General features: G+C 38.8%; 1 protein-coding gene across 3 annotated transcripts in view; it reads right to left on the bottom strand.

Moving 5' to 3' along the window:
- Positions 1 to 18574, bottom strand: part of NFIA (nuclear factor I A) — a 544742-nt gene that overhangs the window by 23429 nt on the left and 502739 nt on the right. For 2 of the 3 annotated variants that reach the window (XM_069480076.1, XM_069480077.1), the window contains exon 10: positions 9405 to 9496. The exons of the other annotated variant lie outside the window; for it this stretch is intronic. In XM_069480076.1, the coding sequence (XP_069336177.1) occupies positions 9405 to 9496 (92 nt within the window). The remainder of the gene's footprint in view (positions 1 to 9404; positions 9497 to 18574) is intronic. 3 annotated transcript variants of the gene reach the window in all.

The raw sequence follows: 18574 nt of genomic DNA, 5'->3' as shown, positions 1-18574 counted from the left end.
CTTTTCCCTGATATTAGAAGAATCATGGAGTATGATATGGGTATGATGTCTGGAGCTGCAGCAGCCATTTTACAATCAGAGGCACCAAGTGTGAGGATGAAAAGGCACCAGGGGAAGGATGGAAGAGCAGCATGTTAGAAAGAGCCTGGGCTCCTGCTGGCATCATGCAGCAGCTGAAACAATGCCAACAACCACTAGCTTACAGATTTCTTGTTATGTGAGAAAAATAACCCTGACTGGCTTAAACCAGATTAAGAAAACTTAATTGGGTTTTCTTCTAGGAGGTAGGTACTATTATTGCCTTCATTTCATACATGAGGAAACTAAATTTTAATGTGTAACATACCCAAAATCAGACAGACAAATGGCACACCCAGGCTGTGAAAACAGGTCTATTTTCTCTTGTTCCCCCAAAGAAGTCAGCCGATTACCAACTATATTTTCCTTAGTACCCTGGAACTTCCACTGATCAGAGGCATCACTATCAAGGCCCATGTAAGGGCTAGACATTTTGATGGCGTTTCTGCAGCTGACACTGTGGTTTTCTGACTTCCCTGCCAGGCTATCATCACACTGTGATCTGGCTCCTGTCAGTTCTCCACACCAACTCACAGCTTCTTTTTTCAACCTTCCCCCCGCTCCCTTTCCTTTTCTGTCCCCTTTTTCCCACAATCCCACGGGCTAATTTAATGGATACCAGATTTTTAGTCTTTTCCCTTCTTCCTCCATGAAATTCTAAAATATCCTGTGAACTCTCTCTCTTATCTTCCCCTTCTCCATTGCCACCTTTCTCATGTTAATACTGGGGGGAAAAAAAGGAAGCAAGACAAGCAGCAATATGTACCAAGCACCTCCCGTGTCGCAGATACCACGGCAGGCACCTTAGTTCTTACAACAATCATTGATTCACTTCAACTAAGAAGCTTCCTCAAATCTTTTTGGAGCAAGGCAAAACCCAAACAAAAAGGGCTAAAACAAAACCCAAACACATGTTTTAAAGGTGACGGAATTACTGAAGAATAAGAACTGAGAGAGAAAAAGGAGACCAGTATCTAGAACTGAGGGCTCTAACTTTGCCCAGAAGTGAAGTTTGTGGCCTAGGATGTCTAAAACGTGCTGCCAAATTAAAACTTGAAAGACAAAGACTCTGTTTATTGAAAAATTTATTTTAAGAGTGTCTCATAGCCTGTCAGTGAGTCAGCCGCCAAGTGTATGTGAAGAGAATGTGTCAAGAATTTGCAGGTTGGTGTGGGAGCTGGGGAGCTGGGCGGATTCAGTCCTCCCCGCAGCAGTGTGGAGGGAGGGGCAGCAGATTGCATGAGTAACTCGCCCCTGCGAAGTGTTGCTTACTATCCAACACCTGCTACTGGAGCTGAGAACAGAAGAGAAAAAATGACCAGGCACCACATTGATTTAGGGACCTCCTTTGCCTTTAGTTCTGAGGGGTACATTCACTTCCTGCCAGTCCACACTACTCTCAGAGATCAGTCTCTCCCCTTCGGATGTCTCTTCTTCCCAGGGGCACGGTTTAGCTTAAGGGGAGAAAGGGTGCACTCAGGCTGCTGAAGAATAGACGTGCCCAATTTATTCAGGCTTTTGGGGTACTTTTAGAGCTGATGCTCAGTGAAATCCACAGGGTTACGATTTTGGGGAGTGTGCGTCCTACTTTGCTAGATGGTCGCTTCAGATGGAGCTCTTGGCACGTAGGTTCTGCCCACAGAGTAGCACTTGCTGAAAGGCTCACACAAGTCCTTCCTTGACAGGACACATGGAATCAGAAGTGGGTGAGTGTTGTCCTGGCCCTTCCGTCTCCTAGCTGTGTGGTTCTAGGAAAGTCACTTCCCTTTTGGAACCCTTAGTTTAGCCTTTTATATGGATAATGGGGATGATGATAACAATAGCTCTGCCTACTTCAAAAGGCTACTCCTAAAATCAAATGAGAAAATACTTTGTAATCCAGAAAATAAGAGTTTAGTTTTCAACCAAATAATGACAGCTATCATTCGTTGGGTGTTTACTAGATGTTAAACACTTACTTTTTCTTTTCTTTTCTTTTTTTTTTTTTTTTAGATGGAGTCTCACTCTGTTTCCTGGACTAGAGTGCTGTGGCGTCAGCCTAGCTCACAGTAACCTCAACCTCCTGGGCTCAAGCAATCCTCCTGCCTCAGCCTCCCAAGTAGCTGGGACTACAGGCATGCGCCACCATGCCTGGCTAACTTTTCTGTATATATTTTTAGTTGTCTAGCTAGTTTCTTTCTATTTTTAGTAGAGATGGGGTCTCGCTCTTGCTCAGGCTGGTCTCGAACTCCTGCCCTCAAACGACCCACCCACCCTCGGCCTCCCAGGGTGCTAGGATTACAGGCGTGAGCCACCTGCGTTGCCCAGCCAACACTTACTTTTTCTATACTAACAGAATTTAAAACTCAAGACAATCATATGGGGACCGTGTGCGTATGTATATATCTCTCACTATTTTATGGTTAAAAAAAAAAAAATCAAGCTAGAAAAATTGAATTACCAAGAAAAAAAAGGAAGAAAGAAAAAAGAAACCAACAAAAAACAAATAAAACACACTTCTTCTATGTGATGGAATAAAGCTTCAACCAAGATCTGAAAATAAAGGCAGTGATTTTAGCTGCTCTGCTATCTGGTCTCCAGACGGAGGCTAGCTGTTCTCACAGATGCAGGCTAATATCATTAGTAAAGGACTTCTTCCCAGGCAGGATGAGAGAATGAGTTCAGTCTTACTTTTATAGACACATGAACTAATAAGAAACTGGCGCAAGTCTTCAGAAGAAACAAGTTCAGCACAGTCCCACTGGACCCAGGGAGCACTGGGCCCACTTTCAAGGCTTCTGATTCCTTGATGTACGAGTGTGGGTCAATCTGAGACCACCTTAAAGAGAAAATGGTCAGTAAACTTCCACTATAAACAATTAGGGATGTGGATGGTATTTGGGAGAAAGAGGAGTTTTGAAGATGGACTGGTTCAAGTTTACTCTTCTGAAACTTCAGTTTTCTCATCTGTGAAATGGGGACAATAGCACCAATGTTAGAGGGCTCTGGAGTATTGTATCAAGTGTAGCCACAGAACCTAGCATGTGTGGGTGCTACACAATACTAATTTGGCCAGTAAGACTTTTAACTTTTCTCAAAGTCAGGAGAAAATGGAATTTTACCTGCCATTTCTCTCCAACCATGGGAGTTTTCAGCTGTGTGGGCTTGATGCGGAAATGCTCAAATCCAATTCTAACTAGAAGTGGAGGGGATGGGCAGGAAGACACGTTTTATTTCTCTAAGGAAATCTGAGTTTCTTGCCTTTGTAACTCTCCAGCTGCTCCTTGAAATCTTGTGTGGTATCTAACCTTCTACAAGCAGGCAGCTTGTGTCAGGGTGGGCAAGAGGGAGAGAAAGTCTTCAGCTAATTGAAATGCAATCTCTTTCTTTTTTTATTATTTTTTATTAGTACAGACAGGGGTCTTGCTCTTGCTCAGGCTGGTCTCGACCTTCTGAGCTCAAGGGATCCTCCCGCCTCGGCCTTCCAGAGTGCTAGGATTACAGGCGTGAGCCACCACACCCGGCCCGAAATGCAATCTCAAGTGAGCGAGGTGTGGTGGGTAAAGACGTTACACCAGGAGGAGGCATTTCTTGGAAATGAGGGGTGAAGGGGTTACTGGCTGATCTGTCTGCAGCAGGAAAGGATTCTAATTTTATCTGCTTGGTCCAGAGAAGATAGAACTGAACATCTCTCTTATTAGGATAGGCTAAAATTTTATCTACTATCTGATTGGCAAAAAGCTATAATGTACAAGAACCGTATCATCAGACCAGAGTTAGACATGGACAGAAAAACTATCTAGCCTTTTCTGCCCTTTCTACTCTTTGAAAAACTCTTACCCCCAACTCTGTGGTCTTAAAGCCTCTTAGGCAAATCCTTATAGTACTGGTATCGCACTTCATTATTAATGCTGTTGTCATCAGTGCTATTATTTCTTTACATGTTTCCCCTTCTAGACTTTGAACAATTTGAGGAGAGTTGTCATTCCCTGCATTTTGTAGACGTTGAGGCTATATTAAGCAATTAAGCAAACATTAAATGACTGAGGAAGGGAACTTATGAAGAGTTTTGCAGATTGCCTAAGCTTTGGTTTCTTAGGCAGAGCTTCAGGAATATGACACATAGAATGGCAACAGATCAAAATGCTCTCCCACGTTCCTTGTGCACCCCCACCCAAGGCAGACAATGAGTGCCATGCCCATAATTTAGCTATGCAGGGACCTCTCCAGATCAGCTGGCTCCCAGCACAGTGAAGTGTGTGGCTTGTGCATATATTTGTAAATTTCATGAGGCAAAGGCAATCACACTGCTTCCAAGTCAGGCAGCTAAATGATTTATTAAGCAAAGGTTACAGCACCTGTGCCTTTTTGTCAACAAATCAGGCCCATGCCATACCAAGCGATTCTTCTAATAGCCCAAATGGTAATTTGGTTTTAAATAGCATTTCAGATACCACAATTCTGTTGATGCAGAACAGTGATAGATTTGGGTGGTAGGGAGGAAATGCCTGTTTTTAATATTGTTTGCCCTCATTTTTCATTTTAAAGAATTAGTCTTCATTGGAGTTCTGCAGGTTAAGCATTTTATTTGAGCCTTCTGATTAAACTACAACCTGAACCAAAATGAGTCCTTTGCTCAATCCTCCTGTGTGGGAATTGGTATTTCTATTTATTACCTGATGATGAAATATTAACATTTTTCTTTAAATGAATGCCTCCTCTTAATGGCTCTCGTTTTCAGGGCTCAGATTAAGTTATGGGATGCAATTGGAGTGGCCATGGGTGTTCTGCTATTTGAGACAATGGCGTGTTCCCTATTATTACATTATATCATTTGGTGGGCGTGCAGGGCACGTTAATAGTGTTTAAAGTGAAGTAAATACACTATGCCCCAGAGACTTTTCTATATGTTAATATCAGCTGTCATGGGATAATACTGAAAAATAAGAGATTCAGGGTGGAACGAGTGGTCATAGTTTCCCGGCATAGATGGGTGTTCTAAGGGCTACGGGAGGTGGCCACCTCTCATGTTAATGATCAGTTACAATATGGAGAAGGAGGAGGAAATTAGAGGCAAATGATAGCAGCACAGGTAGCAGAGAAGTGAGGTAGAAGAACAGGACAGAAAACTCAGCAGCAACGTCTGAACAAAGCCAAAAGCGAGGGTGAGATATACAGTGCAATTGGAAGGCAGTTTGAAAGAAAACTAGCTCCAGGCACGGCTAAAGAGAAGGCAATTCTGCCTCAGCGAAGGGAGGAATTCTCTGGAGAAAAAAAATAACTGGAAGGGAAGGAGGAGGAAAAATGGCTTTCAATTATCCATGTTATCTTTCCCTACTAATCATTACAGATGATGAATAGGTGCAATAAAAGCCAATATTCAATTTTTCCAATTTACATGGAAAGAAGGCCGTAATATATTGTTAAGGGGAAGAAACAGCAGGCTACCAAACAGTGTATGTAATATGATCTCATTTTTTGCAATATATTTATATGCATAGAAACGGTGTGGATGGATTTATACAGAAATGTTAACAGTAGGACTACAAGTGATTTTTATTATTTTTCTCATCTGTATTTCCACAATTAACATGTATCATGAATGTAGTAAGAAAAAGTCATCATTTTTAAGCTTCATTTTGCATCACTTAGATTCAATCAATGTGTACAGAGTACCCACTATGTGCTGGGCATGAGAATTAGTGCTTTTCTCAGCAGTCAGCACATAATTGCAGTGGATTTTGTCCACAAGCAGTCTACTTTTACAGGATTTTAGACTCCTAGAGGTGAAAGGACCTTTAGAGCTTATTAAGTGATTATATTTTAAAATTTTTGGTAAAATACACATAGCACAAAATTTACTATCTTAACCATTTTTAAATGTACGGTTCAGCGGTATTCAATACATCTACACTGTTGTGCAAACATCACCACAGTCCATCTCCAGAATTCTTTTCATTTAGCAAAACTGAACTCTATACCCATTAAACACCAGCTCCCCGTTCCTCCCTACCCCCCAGCCCCTGGCAACCACCATTCTACCTTCTGTTTCTATGAATTTGACTACTTTAGGTACCTCACACAAGTAGAATTATACAGTATTTATTTTGTTGTGACTGGCTTATTTCACTTAGCATAATATCTTCAAGATTCATCCACATTGTGGCATATGTCAGAATTTTCTTCCTTTTTAAGGATGAATAATATTCCATTATTGCACATTTTGTTTATCCATTCATCTGTCAATGGACACTTGAGTTGCTTCTACCTTTTGGCTATTGTGGAGAATGCTGTTACAAACATGAATATACAAATATCTCTCTGTGACTTGCTTTTAATTCTTTTGGGTATATAATAATGATTAGATTTTAATACAGTGTCAGGGATAAACACAGGGAATACACCAGTAGTGTTCCTGAGAACTGAGCGTCAGTCTCTGAATATCTCCAGAGAAAAGTGCTCACCAGCTTATGAGGCAGCACAGCATGCTGGTTAGAGAGCACTGGCCTTGGAGTCAGACAGAACTGGGTGCAAATTCTTGCTCCACTCCTTATTTTTGTATGGCCTTGGGAAAATCGACAATTTCCTTAGGTCTCAGCTTCCACTTCCACACAGTGGAGATCTATCCTATCGGGTGGCCGTAAAGATTAGCTGGATAACACACCTAACATACTTACTACATAGGAAATGCTCAGTAGAGCCTTCATACAATCGAATAACTCTTTTTCTTAAAAAAAGACTTATGATAAGCCAAAAGCTGCCTACTTATAACGTCTATGCATTAGTTCAATTTCCAATTGCTAGAAAAAATCGAGACCGTGTCTATTCTGTTTTCTGTACGATGGTGTTGAGGCATCTTAAGAGATTTCCATTGGAAATTGATCTTTGGTAGAAAGGAAGTCCATTTTATTTTGCATTTGTTTATGGATTTATGTGCAAGATAATGCTTCTGCATTTAGAAAGCTTAAATATCTGCTTGGGTGACTTTTCGACTTTTATTTCTCCAGAGGCAGAAAGCAAAATTTTGTTTTCCCAGGAAACTTTTCCTACAATTCAATTTATATAAATTTCATGCCTTATAACAAAGGTACCAATACAGAAAAATGCAAGTTTGCCTAGGAAATTACTGATCTGCAGATGAGGTGTAAATTATGTTTTTAAAAAATTCCTGTTCTGAACTAATGTCCTCTTGAAAGGTAGCTTATTTTTTAAGGTATTTTTTTTATTATTTATGTCTCTGTATATCTACGACTTTAAATGGTTCCAGAAAGTAGTTCCTTTTTTAAAGAAAGAGTTAATATATACATTTTAAAATTAAAATATTTAGAGCATATAATTTTTACATCAGGATATCTTTTTTTGGGGGGAATGACAACTCTATTAGCACAGTTTCTCATAAGACAATTGGGAATGGCTTTCCTCAAGCCAAATGTGGCAGGTGCCACTGTGGCAAGAAACATTTAAGCTGTTGTCCCCATGATGCCAAATATTTAACGGAAACCAAAAAAATTCAGTTCCAGATGCCAATATTGGGTCTACATGACATCATTCGTCCAGATGCGTGGAAAATCTGGATTTTTAAGAATTGAATTTTTGTGGTCAGCAGCATGAAGGCTCAGTTTCTGGGTTAAACAAGGCATTTGTGTGACAAAGCCATATTGGAATACAATACATTTTGATTACAGAGAAATAAATTGAATGGAACACAGGGCAAAATTTCAGTGCCGTGAACCACAGCTTCTATAAAAATACTATGTAAAATACAAACAGGACATTTCAAAGCTGCACAGTTAAGGTTCTTAAAGAAGCAACTTGAGCACATCAGTGCTTTGGGGAAAGCAATCATCCCAATATACAGGCACAGTTCCCAGCTATCCCCTCTCATTGAACTTGAACACTTAAGCCAAATGTACAAAATTAAATCATGTTCTGTTTTAATGCTTTCAAGGTAATTATGCAACTTCAAATTCACTAGGAAAGTATTTGAACATTTGAAGGTATGAGGAGATAAGCAAATATCTGGAAGAATTTTATAGGAGGTACTGAATAGGAGATTTTAATCCCAGACCCCATGTGCAAGCCAGGTTATGAAGAAACCAGCAGAGGTGGGAAATTCAAGAGTTAACCTGCTCCCTCCCCCTTCCGCTCCCCCTCTCCTCCCAGCTGCCTCCTCCACTGATGCTGTACTTTCTGTGACCCTGCTTCAGTGTAAGGAAGGCTTCAGATGCAATGCAGTTTAACCTGTGCTGTCGACATAGCAATAAACTAAAGCCCTTCACAGAGGGAGCAAATGGACCCAGGAAGGCAAATCCATCCCATTCATAAGCACCTGGCCACAGTTTTACAAACAGAGAAGAATAGTTACAAATCAGGCATCTGGAGATTACACACCTATGCACATGCACAAAATTGCTCAGAGAATTTTTTCAAACATCATGCTAAGAACCTTACAGAGAAAATACTTTCCTTATTTCAATTATGATAAAATATGTTCATGTTCTAATTAGGAAATAAGAGAGTTTCTTTCAAAACTTGAATCTAATTCTATCTCACAAACCTCTAAATACCTCTCCACATACTCCCTTTGAACTCAACAGTCTTTCATTGTTTTTCAATGTACAGTGGCCATTCCAAAACTTTTCAAAGAGGTTTCTTCCTGACTTAGACTAGCACAAAACACAACTGTCTATGGACAGACAAGCTCTAGATGTCCTGACATTGCTCTTCTCTCAATCACCTACCTCAAATATGACATTATATCCACACACACCCCTCCCACCCACTGCACCTTGCTTCCCCGGGGGCAGCAGTAACCATCAACAAACACCTCCTATTTCTGGACAAAATACTAGCAACTTAAGAGGGCACATAAACTCTTTTTTCTCTCTTGTTTTAAGAAAGCTTGCCAGGTTCCTGGGGACTCTATAACAAACACAGAGGAGTGGCTGGTCACCCCATTCCCAGCATATACTGTGATGTCACTGGCCATCAGATACTACTTTCCAGCTTCTGTAGGGGCCCACTTCTGTCTGCTCGCACTAGAAGGGGCGTGAATTCCTAGAAGAGGGAACACACTATCTAACATTGGGAAACTCTTCTTGCCATAGCAAAAGCAGTTCCAGCACAGAAGCCCTCTTTCTTCTACTCCTCAGTACAAGAAGCAAAAATTGCAGACAACGTTTTCTATGATTTCTGAGAACACATGAGAGTGTGGTTGGTGAGGTCAGGAGGAAAGGGGACTGGACAGGGGCTGGGAAATGCGGCCTTTCGTGCCAAAAGACAAGTTAAAATGCACCTGATGAATAATACAAGCTGCACCACATACAGAAAAGATGAGAGCGGCCCACCTGTGTCTGTTGAGGGATATTTACAAAGCTTGGATCCCGTGGTCCAACACTGACGAATCGGTTTGCGGGGGAGGTGCTGGGTGTCGAGTAGGCTGTGAAGGGAAGGGACACATGCGTTCAGGAAGCGGCACGAGATTGCACACACAAACAACACCAAAACACACAGTCTCCGAGCCTATGCAGCTGATTAACAGGGAAATGTGCAAACACTGTAGCTAGCAAAGGGGTCTGGCTAGCAAGGGCATTTTAGACAGTCAAGAGAAGGGCATGGGATTGGCTTCCAAAGACCGTAGGGATAAAACAATGTCAAACCAGTGCTCAGATGAGCTATTTTCTCCTTCCATCATACAAATTAGAACATGCAGGACATTTGCAAAGTATACTTTCTGAGTTAAACATGAGCTCTGGGGTCAGAAAGAGATATCCTAGTCTTTAGAGCACAGGGAGAGAGAAATTAGGTAGGAAGGGGAAGAAAGCAGATCATTTTACAACCTTGCTTTGCACATTGTTACACTCCTAAAAATCATGAAACAATCCTGAGCCTCCATACCTAGAGAGCGAAGAGTCTTTATAGAAGGAATTAATGGGTTCTCCAGGAAGAAGGTGGAAAACTGTTTAGGACAAGCTGTCTTTGCAGGCCCTGTAGAGTGTCTAGAATATTTATGATGAACAAAATATGCTTAAAATATTCACATTTGTCGTCCCCACATTCTAGAACCTTTCTGTTCAGGCACAAACTATCAAGACCCTGTGTAAACCAAGATATCACAGGTCCCACACTTAGGCTTACTATCCTTTTCACAGTACATGGAAATTTTGTTGTCGGTTTTTCTGTTTGTATTTAAGAACTTCACTCTACTTTAGTGAGAAAAAATTCAGTGGCTTTGGTGTTTCGTTGGCTCACAAATCCAAATGTACATTCTGTTTTTTTGGCATCCTGCAATTCACTTCTTTACCTCAAACTCCCAGGGTTTATTCACATTCTCTCTTTGTACTAGAATCTTCAGATTGTTGCTTAAAATAATGTCTAATTTCTTAACAATTACAAAAGGCCTAAGTTTTTTGAACTAACTCTAGACATACACCATCTAAAAGACAAAAAGGATTTCCAATTTTTAAAAACATATTAATTGAGGGAACTATACAAATCCTGCCAGATTTTTTTTTTTTTTCCTTATTGACATCATCTGTTCCTCTTCCTTTGATTTTCTGTTTTACAGAAAACTGCTCATACTTCTTGCTTCCCTTGTTAAACACATCTAGGGATAAAATTTCCACCATCTGGCCCAAGTCCTGTTGGTTGTCTTTGGTAAGAGCTAAGCCACCCAAACAGATCTGTGCCGGTCACGTGGATGTGAAACCAGCACTGAACAAAAATGCACACGAGGGTCTCTGATGTATTTTAAATAGGAAACTTTTTATTGGAATTGTATTTGTTGTAGGAAGATTTATCCGGTAATGACTTTATCTTAAAATGATCTAAAACAGCATGAGGTATGGTACCATCTAGTAACGTGAATCTACTGATTTCACCCCTGCCTTATCCTATGTCAGACTAATTTGAAGAGATTTGAGAACCACCTCTGCATTTAGCCATTCTATATGTACCTCCCACTCACTGGTATGGTGGAAACTGATTTTTTTAAAAGCTTGGTATAAAACACTCTCTATTAGTTGTTTCATTCAACCTATGCCTTGCCTTTGCTGTGCTTTAAGAAATATCAGCATAAAGTTATATAGTGAAAATGTTGGACTATAATTACCTGGAAGTGTCCAAAGAGGGTGTGGAGGGATGAGAGGAGGGTAGTAGGCGAATGAACCTATTGAACCTGTTAGCGGTGAGGGAGAAAAGTGTTCTTTCACACATAAATAGGTAGGTAGGTTGAGAAGGAACAAAAAGGAATGAAGGGTATGTTAAGGTCCTGAGGCTGAGTGACGACAGACAATGCCACGTGAGCTCATGGTTTGATGGTCCTAGTAGGACAGCGTGCACTGGCCTGCTGCTCGTCACAGACACGTAACGTAGCAGGATTTCCTACGACATTTTGACCATACCGATGACATCATAAATAGGCATGCTGACTGATCCGAGCACACGAGCCATTTCGGGGGGAACATTTTTTTTTTTTTTTGTGAAGATAGCTCTCCGTTGACTATAGCAAACTTACTACATCTGGAAAAGTATTTCTATTACACTGCGTTATCTATTTTTGCTTGACCTAAATTTTGCCATATTGAAGAAGATTTAGCAGACCAATAACTTAGCTACTCCAAATTACCATAAGGCTAATAATCGGATATTTTCTTTTTTTCAGTCATGGGATAAAATTTGCAGTCTTACTTTCAGAACATCCCCCAAAGCCTTTAATGCTCTTAAGGGCTATTAAAACTTTTCCAAGGTTTATTCTGCTTTTAAAAAAAGAGAACAATAGTGAGAGAGGTGGTAGCGTGTTTACATTTAAAAGAATATATTACAACTACAAAAGTCTGGGAATCTTTGAGTACCCAAGTCATAGAATGGGACAAATGGTGCCCAGGGAAATTTATTCTATAGAAAGTTAGCTTCTGGGAAAAGTCAAGGACACAGGAAAAACAAGGGAAGGAAGAAAAAAATTCTGACTCATATTCCATTATTATAGTAGGATAATCACCTGTAACAGGATGTATTTCCAGAAATGAAGAATGACACAAATTGAATTTGATTTTCCCAAAGAAACAGTGGAATAAGTGAGTTATACTGTTGAACAAAACCTCAATTGAAACTTTTTATTAAAACAACCACATATACCATAGTGAATCAACCATACATGCACAGTTAAGAGCTTTCAACATGAATATAAAATCAGGTAAAGGGGCAATGTGATAATTAATTATAAATAACTGTTTACTATGATATTACATCACATGCATATCTTTCTTAATTATAATTCTTGCCTTATTTACAATAGCAATAATCAAAGGCTGTAAGAAGAGCTATGGGAAATCATATAATCCAGGAAGTAGTTTTCTGGAGAGAATATTGTAGACATTTTTGAGAATTCTGGAGGGGAGATTCAGGGGTGTTTGATGACTTTTTGATAAATTCAACAGGGAAATCAATTTGGCTATATAATCTCATTGCAAAATCCTTATGGTAAACATGAGTGTTAAAAATCAAATTATTGATTATTAGTCTGCTTCTGAAATAGAAAGTGTTTGCTTTTAGCAGCCATTTTACCTACATTAGCAGTATCACTATAGACCATTTTTCTAACATTATGGAAGAACATTCCTAGAAGGAGCTTCTACCAGTTCTTATTTGCACTAATCTGACTATATTTTTCCTCTCTCTAATGTATTTCTTCACATTATCCAAGCATCTTAGTGTGGCCTTCACCATGGCAGCGAGTATCGAAATCCCAAGCCAGAATTTGATCCCATATCCAGAACATCATATTCTTCTGTGTTACCCCCACGTCATATGCATTGCTAATTCTATAATCCTTCGCTGAGGCAATGTGAATCTTGCGTCTGTAAGATCGGTTGGGGGAATGGTTCAAGAACAGTTCTCTTTTTATAAACAATAGTTTTGAAGAGCCTCTGAGGGTGCTGGAATCTATGTCTAGCGGCACTGTGGGGTGGAGAGGGAGAGCAGGGCGATCGCCCATCAGCACTGCTCTTTACAATGCTGCAGGTGTCCTTGGGAGGACGCAGTAGCCTCTGTGTCCTTGAAATGGGTGCAGGTGACTGCCTGCTAGCCAAACAGAATTCTAGTTTTTGTTGCTCCTAGAGTGGGTGTCGGTTTCTTGTTTTCTTTTTCTGAACAGGAAGGAAAGGATAAGGGATATATCGGGATAAAGGAATCATGGCATTTCCAGATGAATTAGTTTTGAGTCTGTAACAGTCTTCACTCAGCAATTACGCCCGAGCATGGTGTAAAGAATGTGGTCAAACTTTTGAATGAAGATGCTTAGTGGTTTCCTGTCTTTGGGAAAAATACGACTGAAGAAGATATTAAAATATTTGTACCAATGTCAGTTGACTGTTTCTTTAAACTATATTAATAAAATCACCGGGATCTGACATACTAGAAGATATGAGTCTATACTGTTTGTTTTGAAAGCAGGCGGATAGTTTCAAGGTTTGGTTCAAATTTAGCAACCACTGAAATACGTATAATCACAAAAAGGCAGAAAAGGAAGAAAACCAGACAGTTTTCTGTGAAGACAGCGAATGTGTAGGGAGAGCTGTTCTTTGAACGAAGACCCCTCCATGTGTCCACCTGGTGCCCGGAGGCAGGTCAAGAGGCCTGTTTCACTCGGGGCCTACCTGAGTGACGGCCACTCCTCTGGCCATGGCTAGGGGGAAAATGAGCACGGTGAGGCACCTTGGCGGAAAAGATAAGGTAAGAGACCAGGTAAGCTTTGAGGTTCTCAATTTACTTCCAGACATAAGAAGTGATGAAGTCCCCTAAACCCTGGCAGCGTGGTCTACAAACTGCTGCAAAGTATGAAGAGAAATTTGTCTTTTGTTTTATCAAAGACCCCAACTATATGAAAGTAGCAAACATTCACCCCTTTCTTTATTCCCAAACTCTCCCAAGTCAAGCCTCTGGAATGCACCAAAGAAAGATATTTTAATATATTCATATTCTTCCCCCCGCCAAAGATACTCATTTCAGCACTTGCTATATGCTGGGCTCCATACTGAACACTGTAGAGGAGAGTGGACACACTGCTATCCTCAAAATGTTGGCATCTTACAGAGAGAGATGCATATAGAAAATGAAAATATGAGTGCCTAAAAGTAATATAAATAAAAATTTGTGTAGTATTAAAGGGTAGGAAAGTGACCTTGGCAGTAGGAACAGGAAAAGCTTTACAGAGGAGGTGCAGATGGTTTTGGGGATGGGCTGTGTGGGCTGACAGGTTCCAATGGGCTGGGGTCACAGAGGAAGTGGCACAAGGGAGAACAGAGGCAGGGAATGGAGCCACCAACTGCTGAGGGAAAGGAGAAAAAGGGAACTTGCAAATTACATTTTGCTAGACAGGAAGGGAAAATAAAATTTTAAGGATCGGAGACCTGCATGGTTGAAAATGGAGGGGAAGAAGACTGTTGAATTTCTTTTAGGAGGAAGAAATAACTTATAAAATAAACAAGGATACCAAATTTCAGTTCTAAACACCATTAATACAACTAGACATCCTCACACAATAAACTTTTCCCTTCTTATCTCAAGCCTTGTTTTCATAAACTCAGACATATTTACATGTGGGGGTTTCCCTCAAAAAAATCACTAGTCAAAAATTCATTTTCATTCAAAATAGACTTATTGTGATTCTACTACCTGTTCAGAATGTGCTCGTTATTAGACAAAAGTAATCAAAACAAAACACAGACTTAAACTGAACCCTGGGTATTCAAATTGCAATGTTATTAAATGTTTATCAGTGACACCTGACAGTGAAGGAAATGTGTATTCACAGTTGCAAACTGAAACAGTGAGATGACTAAATACTTAAATCGAAATAATTTCCTGGATCTTGTAACTGCGTTATCGTGTTATTTCCAAAAAGAAAACAAAAACCAAAAAAAAAAAAAAAAAAAAATGAAAAACACCAAACAAACAAATTAAAAAAAAAAAAAAAAAAAAAACAAGAAAAAAGCCCTGGGAGAAAACTTTCACTTTTAAAAAAATACAGAAACTGTTAGAAAGCAGATTGGCTAATTTCTAAGTGAAACCATTACAACTGAACTCCTTTTGGAATTTGAACAGCACTTTTTCTTGCAAGGTCACAAAAGAAATGCTGGAGAATACTGGAGTTTTTCTCCTTCAAAGGAATCAATCGGTATCGACAAGTTTACAGGGCCCGAGTTAGTATTATTAATATCATTATACAGCTAGGGAAACACATAGCCCTTTTAAAGCCTTTTAAAAACAAACAGCCTTTGCTTACACATGATCCATTATTCAGAGATTTAGAAATCCCCACACGATGAAATGGATGTTGTAGTTTTCATCTAGAGGTTTAGAATATAACCACACTGAATTTCTATTGTTTTGATCACATCTGTACAGTTACCTCATTCTATTATCTCTGCAAATCTTTTGTCTTTACAAACAAGTTACCAACAACAACAAAAACCCACAGCCCTCAGGGCATGAAATTAAAGCCTCCTTATCGCTAGTAAATTATTACAGAACAACATACCCACAAGCTTCCTTCCTGAAAAGCTAATGAATTCTAACTTTAATATATTAGCGTTACTTAATATGCATGCTAACAATTTGCATGACATGTCTAATGTGCCAATAGTTCACAAAAAACACAAAAAGAATCAACTTGTCCAGATGGCTTTGCTCTGTTGGTATTTCTATTTGTACCTCCGGGAGGTAAGGGCTCAAGCTGTATCAGAATTTGGGGTAAAACATGTAGAAAGGACAAGACAATTCACATGCACACAGAGAGAAGGAGACTTAGACTGGAGATGCTTTGACATTATGTTACCAAAATCTGTGCAGTAAAGAGGCACTTTATAATGTGTTTCCTACACACATTGCCTAAGACATTCTTTTTTCCTAATAGTTTTTTAAAGGATAAGAACACAGCTTTGTTTCAGCTCATTTAAATTTGTTTCTGATGGCTGACCCAAATTCTATGATGGCCATTTATTTTTATGTGTATGCTGTGTTCTTCAATTGATAGAACATATTTATTGATCAGAAGCAACCACGTAGACTGGTAGGCACAGGTGAAAGTTATATTAAATAGCTAGAGGGAATAAACCCTGGATTCAGCTGGGGTTTGCTAAAAAAAGAAACTTAGATCAATATATTGGATTGCTCCCTCTTAAGGCTTCTGCAGCCTCTCAAAAGGCAGTGTAACTCTGGAAATCTGCTTCTGGGAATTTATCCTCCACAAATACTAAAAATACAGATAAAGATTTATGTTCCAAGATGTTCATTACATCATTACTTATAAGAGCAACAAATTGGAACCAATGTATAAATTAATGCTTTATCCACACACTGGAATATTCTGCAGCCATTAATAATGTTTAAAAATAATAGTTAATGATATCACATGTTTATAATATGAAATAAAATGAAGATCAGTTTACAAAACTATATATATCTACACACACATACACATATAATGATCAATTATGATTAAAATATGCACATAAAATGGAAAATATGTGTTTGCCAAAATAAGCACAAACATAACATGAAAATTCCAAATAATACTTTTTTTGAGGCAGTGCAATATAGTTAATAGAAAATGAATTTAAAAAAACAGAAAATCCTGGATTGAATCTATTTAATCTCTTACTATTACTAGAAATGTGATCTTGGAAAACCAGTTAATCTACCCGAAATTCTCTACATAAAAGAGTCCAGCTTAATAAACATTATTTGCTCCAATTCCCCTAGCCCTTCCCTAAGGCTTTACCCCTCTGTGAATGTCCACCAGGCTACGCTCACCACAGCAACAGTCCAAAGAGTGATCCCTATGGAGAAGCTTCTAGAACAAGATGGAAATCCCCAGAATTCCACAGGCTTTATATTAAAACCATCGAAGAAAAATGCTAAAATTATCTAATCAGAGACTATTGATTCTAAAATCGGATTGGGGGCATTATGCCCCCAAGACATCTGCTTTCCACCAATTAAAAGAGATAATACTCAATTCTCTCAAGGGTTAATGTTATGGTCAGACTCATAAGCCATTTTTAAGGGTGTCAATTGGCACAATCTTTCTGAAAAGCAATTTGGTAAAGTGTATCAGGAGAATGTTCACACTGTTTGTATTAGTAATTCCAATGCTAGAAATCCATCCTAAGGAAATTACTAGACTTGGGAACAGAAATAAACACCTAAGGCTATACTTGAGTATATTCCATAGATTGGGACAAAAGTGAATGCCCTCTAGTAGGGAAATAGGTAAAAATTATTCAAAATCATATTTCCTAATTTTTTAATGAATAAAGGGTATAAAATGCTAATGAAGAAAATAGCATACTAAATATTATATTCAGTATGGTCACAATCACCTTGTGTGTGTGTGTGTATATATACATACACACAAATATACACATACACTAGAAAACAAGATGGGGAAATAAGACCAAATGTTAATAGTCAATTATGGGAGAATATAATTTTCTTTTTTATACTTTTCTATATTTTCCAAATTTCCTACAATGCCATAGATTACTTTTATAAAGAAAGTCTTCAAACTCATCTGTCATCTGAAATAGTAAAAAACTGAGGCTAATACAATTCATGACTGGGTTAGGATAAACCAAATGAATTGACTCATCTAATGTTCTGTTCTCTTTTGTCACCTCTTTGCAATGCTCATCTCTTACTCTCTTTTTTCCTGCTCTGTTTTCTGTGTTTTTCATCTAATTCAATGTACCCAGGAAGGTGTTATTCTTGAAATAGTATAAATATTTTTAGGGAGTGTTTTAGAAAGGAGAGCTGTATGATATTACACCTGTAGACATAAAACACGTCCTGGTAGAGTAGAAAGCACTGGGCTTTGGAGTCCAACAGACCTGGGTTTGAACCTCGGCTCAGTTTCATCTTCCTTAAGAGAGCTAACAATTCCGATTTTGCAGATTTATAATAACAAATGCAACTAAGGTAATGCTTATGAAAATACCTATCGAAATGCCTGACTTTCAATCATTCTTTTTCTTTTCACTTTGCAGATTTAAGGAGTAAAAAATTAGACTGTACACAAATAAAAATGCTCTAAAAAGTATTTATAACAAATTATGATACAAGATAGTACATGCACATTTGTATTCAATGGGTTCCTAAAGCAGAACCTGTGACCAAATAATGGCTACTGGAAATGAAAATGCTAATCTTGCGTTGAACTCCATGTTCTCTGTCAGGGGAAAAGAATATTATTCTCTACCAGAAAGAGCACACATTTTGTCTGTGACACCAACAGTTCTGGATAGTATAGCTAAAAGCTTAGATGTATAAAAATTGCCAAGGATTTTATGAATACCCCTATGTGCATGTGGCTTTGGTCACTGTTGTGACTGAAGTGTAAACCAAGTTGTTAGACAAATGTTTTAAAAAAATAAAGAAATCATTATATTTAATATAAAAGGAGAATTTAAAATTTAATGATATCTTTCATTGTCATTAAATAAGGCACCAAAGAGTTGTT

The sequence above is a fragment of the Eulemur rufifrons genome, chromosome 8, assembly GCF_041146395.1.
Source record: "Eulemur rufifrons isolate Redbay chromosome 8, OSU_ERuf_1, whole genome shotgun sequence".
Taxonomy (NCBI): Eukaryota; Metazoa; Chordata; class Mammalia; order Primates; family Lemuridae; genus Eulemur; species Eulemur rufifrons.
The sequence above is the reverse complement of the archived record's forward strand: the minus strand, read 5'-3'. Positions and strand labels throughout refer to the sequence as shown.